The sequence below is a fragment of the Acomys minous genome (genome assembly GCF_964271855.1).
Source record: "Acomys minous genome assembly, chromosome: 12".
NCBI lineage: Eukaryota > Metazoa > Chordata > Mammalia > Rodentia > Muridae > Acomys > Acomys minous.
In genome coordinates this window covers 67,084,716-67,089,556 of record NC_140493.1, presented here as the reverse complement: position 1 = coordinate 67,089,556, position 4,841 = coordinate 67,084,716, and the positions used below count along the sequence as shown (strand labels likewise).

Below are 4,841 nucleotides of genomic sequence, written 5' to 3'. Positions count from 1 at the left end.
AGGAGGGAGGAGGGAGGAGGGAGGAGGTTGTAAGGTGGGACTGGGAGGAGAGGAGGGAGTGGAATGCAATCAGGCTGTAAAGTGAATAAATAAATTAATGAAAAATTAAATATAATGGTGACACCCTTCTCTGTTCTCATTCTCCAAGGATAATCAGATGTTGTCTTTTAGCAAATCTTATGATGCCACAGTAGCCAAACCTGGGGAGTTTTTTTCTTTAGAATGAAGAGTGTATTTGTCCTGTGATTTGTGTGTGCATTAGGCAACTGAGATGCTTCATGTTACAGACACACTGACTGACACTCGAGTATCACCAGTTTCTTTAAGGACAATACCTCAACAACAACTGGTGACTCTTTTAAAATTGTTTCTTTTATGTTTATATAATTATATAATTTGGAGGGAGAAAAGGGAGGGGGTTTATATAAATTCTTCTTTTAAAATTTCTATGTTTTCTAGTAGCTACGATTTAAATTTCCCCCATTCACTGAGAGGTCTGATTGTCTTCCTCCTTGTTTTAAAGGAACTCATGCAGCCAAAGTCTAGAGCCAATGGAACAACAGTTACTGAATTCATCCTTCTGGGGTTGGTGGAGACGCCAGAGCTGTGGCCAGTTGTCTTCATACTCTTCCTCTTTGCTTACCTGATCACAGTTGGGGGCAACCTCAGCATCCTGTCAGCTGTCTTGGTGGAGCCCAAACTCCACACCCCCATGTACTTCTTCCTGGGAAATCTGTCAGTGATGGATGTGGGGTGCATCAGCGTCACTATTCCCTCCATGTTGGTTCGGCTCTTGGCCCACAAGCGTACAATTCCATATGGAGACTGCCTCACACAACTCTTCTTCTTCCATCTGTTGGTTGGTGTTGACTGCTTCCTGTTGACAGCCATGGCTTATGACCGTTTCCTGGCCATCTGCCGGCCCCTCACCTATAGCACCCGCATGAACCACACGGTCCAGAGGATCTTGGTGGCCACGTCCTGGGCTTGTGCCTTCAGCAATGCACTGACCCACATGGTGGCCATATCCACACTCAACTTCTGTGGCCCCAATGTGATCAGTCACTTCTACTGTGACCTGCCCCAGCTCTTCCAGCTCTCCTGCTCCAGTACTCAGCTCAATGAGCTGCTGCTCTTTGCAGTGGGTTTCATAATGGCAGGGACCCCCATGGCACTTATTTTCACCTCCTACATCCATGTGGCAGCTGCAGTTCTGAGAATCCGCTCTTCTGAAGGCAGGAAGAAAGCCTTCTCCACATGCAGCTCTCACCTTACTGTGGTTGCCATATTCTATGGAGCTGGCATCTTTAACTACATGAGACTTGGTTCCATCAAACTTTCAGATAAAGATAAAGCTATTGGGATTTTCAATACTGTCATCAACCCCATGCTGAACCCACTAATCTACAGCCTCAGGAACCCTGATGTGCAGGCTGCCCTCTGGAGAGTACTCACAGGGAGGCGGCCAGCAGCTTAAGGAGGTCTCAAAGCTTCCTCCACATATTTCTTTTAAATCTAAAGCTGGGAATGGGAGTGTCCTGTTGTGTCAAACACTAGAACCTTTGTTCACAGCTCTTTCCATGTTGGAAATTTAGGGCTAGTAAATCTTGTCATCCAAAGAAGTCATATACAGGTATAGATGATGGCATGTACATAGGTGCTTCCAGATCTTCCCGTTGCTGTGTTCTACCTTTGGCTGGAGTTCCCAGAGTGCCTCAGAAAGCATACTCCTGAGGGTCTTATTCATTTCTCAAGTTTGGATATAGCTGCTCATTTTCTTATAAAACTCTTACAGGATTCAAAGGAAACAGGAGGAAGCTTGTCCTATGGTTTTATATTCCCTACTAATTCTTGTCATCTGTGTGCAGCTCACAGACCTGACTGCAAATGTTAAAACTTTACTCACATATGAGAAATGTTATGATGCAAAAGAGTTCCCCTCTCTTATCATTCTCACGTTTATAAACTTTGGGAAGATAAGAATTTATAATCTAACCATCTAACCCCCACTACTCTATTATTTTCTGTAAATTTTCACTCTTCACCTTTAACCCTCCAAGGTACAAACCCCTGTGATGCCTCACACTCTCAGTGAAGGAGCGTGGCTCTCATCAAGAATCCTCTCAATCCTGTTTTCTGTTTACCAGCCATCAATCTAGCCATCGCTTAGCTGCATCTTCTTCCTCGTGTTTTTGTTTCTTGTTTTTTTTGTTTTTAGAACTAATCACCTTTTCTCAGCAGTGCTCCTGTCTCATTGATATTTCTTCAGTTCAGTTCTCTGATATTCTCTCTTTTGACCTGAATCTATAACTGAACATCTCCCTGATGTACGATGTGGGTGAGCAGACTGGAGGGATGGGCTAAGACAGAGATGAAAAAAAAAAGTGTGTGTGTGTGGGAACATACAGAAGGGGATATGAAACAAGATTGGAGGTAGAACATTTGTGAGGAAATGCAAATAAACAATAGGTAAATAAGGCAAAATCAGGACAGAAGATCAAGTAAAAGCATAAGAAGAAATAATAGAAGCTTTAGAGGGTGACGTGGGCTACAGGGATAGAAGAGGAGGTGAGAAAGAATGCAAAAAATGGATAAGATGCCAAGAAGTTGTTAAAAAATTTTGAGAGGTATAAAATTTATATGTCAGAGATGGATGATCTGGGCTTCCCATTCTGTGTGGTCCAGCAATAACTGGTTCCTGGAAGCCCTGAAGCTGTTATTGTAGTCTATTCTCTGTCCTATTAAAACAATATCCCAAGTTTTGATGAGTGAGATAGAGTGCCTGAGGGCTCAGCTGCCATTTCTCTAGGCAGAGAGACACCTATAAAGGAGGAAGGTGTGCCAAATGAGGAAATACGGAGGGGGTGAGGTGTTGTATTGGGTTTGCGTCTAACAAAGACTGTGATTAACACCTGGTTCACATTCCCATGTTTTGATTCAAGCCTACTATTGGTGTCAAAAGATGGGTCTTTCTTGATCCTTTTCGACTCAACAGACAAACTTCAGGATACAAACACTGAGCTTCCTGCCAGGGTCTGGGAAAGCCTCAGGAGTCCTCACATCATATCCTGTGCTGTCCACAGTGTTCCTAACCTTGGGAAATTTCTTTATCCTCTCTTGACCAGTATTTTGCAGGAGGGATAAAGCAAGCATCAAATCTTTCCCAGTACTAATATTGCCTAGTTCTGTTAGTTTAAGCATCTAGAAAGATCCTCATCCTATTAGTGCAGGGAATGGCTACTTCCACTGCCATTGCTTTTTCATTGTGAGCATTTAACACTTCAGCAAGACACAGCCTGTTTGCCTTCAAGACCTCTGAGCCTTAAGCCTTTCCTCCATCTGAACTTACATGCCATGATTCAAGGGGTGACTTGCCATGACACCCACTGTCACTACAGTGAAACAGAGCAACTGGCATTAGTATCACAAAGACTCACTTCCAGGAGTGACCCTGCCTCTCTGCTTACCCACAAAGATCACAGGGTTTCTTGAACATTTGGAAGCTTCCATTTTCTTTGAAATCTATCTCATGTTTATTTTTATTCCAAACTAGGATCTCTTCACAGTTTAAATTTATCACTAGGCATGAAATGTGCCATGTTATGCATATTTCATTAGGCATGAAGTATGTTCAAATGGTTCAGGATGTTACTACTGCCTTTCTACACCCAAGCCACTACAATGCCCCCACCACACGCACTCACACATACATTCAAAACATCACATTGCTTTGCAACTAACTTTACTTTTACATAATGCAATTCTCTAAATCAACCTAGAAGCCCATCTTATTTGTTTCAAAATATGTAAAATATTTCACTTTGTATATTAACTGTGATGTACTTCACCAACACATTTATATTGTTTGCTTTGTAATCGTTAACAATTCTAAAATTAATATTTATTTGTGCTTCTATGCATATGCAATTACCTCATTGGTTAATTGTATACATATTGTATAACCTTAGGTGCATTTGCATGTGTGATAAAGGATATACAAAGACAAACTTAAACTTTGGTAAGTATTCTGTCTTTCTTTTCGCCAAAAAATCCCAAACCATGTAGAATTCTACATGATTGGAAATGTGTGAAAATGTTTGTTACTGAATATTTTTGATGTCACTAGGTATTATAAATGTATCCTTTGTCTTTAACAATTAAACACAACATTATTTTGTTCTCTAATTTGAATTCATTCATAAATTTTGTCAGTTACCTATAAATAGATAGATGGATGGATGGATATGTAGATAGATAGATAGATAAATACTAATTAAATTTTTTTATTTCCTTTAAGCAAATTGTCTGTTCTGGTGTAAGCAAGGATGCAGTAAAGAAATCACCAAACTGTCCACTCTATGGCTAGAAGAAAAATTTTTATTGTAGAGAAGAGAGAGAGAACAGTCAGAGGTATCTGGAAGAGTACAGAGAAGAGAGAAAAAGAAGCAGACCGAACATGGCTGGGCTGGAGAAGTGTGACATGGAAAACCATGTGAGTTCCAAGGAGGACAAGCCACGGAGGGGAGGGAAAGCTGAGGACTGGAGCAGCCTGGGAGTCTAGGGTTGAGGAGGAAGTGAGAAGGGCCAGGATGAACACAACATGTCCATGTGGGTGTAGTGAGTCGTGGTGTAGTGAGTTGTGGTGTAGTGAGTTGTGGTGTAGTGAGTCGTGATGTAGTGAGTCGTGGTGTAGTGAGTCGTGGTGTAGTGAGTCGTGGTGTAGTGAGCTGTGGTGTAGTGAGTTGTGGTGAGTCGTGGTGTAGTGAGCTGTGGTGTAGTGAGTCGTGGTGTAGTGAGCCATGGTGTAGTGAGTCGTGGTGTAGTGAGTTGTGGTGTAGTGA

The 4,841-nt window shown here is 41.9% G+C and overlaps 1 protein-coding gene across 1 annotated transcript; it reads left to right on the top strand.

The window, feature by feature from the left end:
- Positions 1-529: 529 nt before the first annotated feature.
- Positions 530-1,477, top strand: LOC311579364 (olfactory receptor 3A1; the record flags this gene model as incomplete). Its single annotated transcript, XM_084749861.1, has 1 exon — positions 530-1,477. The coding sequence occupies one exon, from the start codon at positions 530-532 to the stop codon at positions 1,475-1,477; it is 948 nt and encodes a 315-aa protein (XP_084605987.1).
- Positions 1,478-4,841: the final 3,364 nt, after the last annotated feature.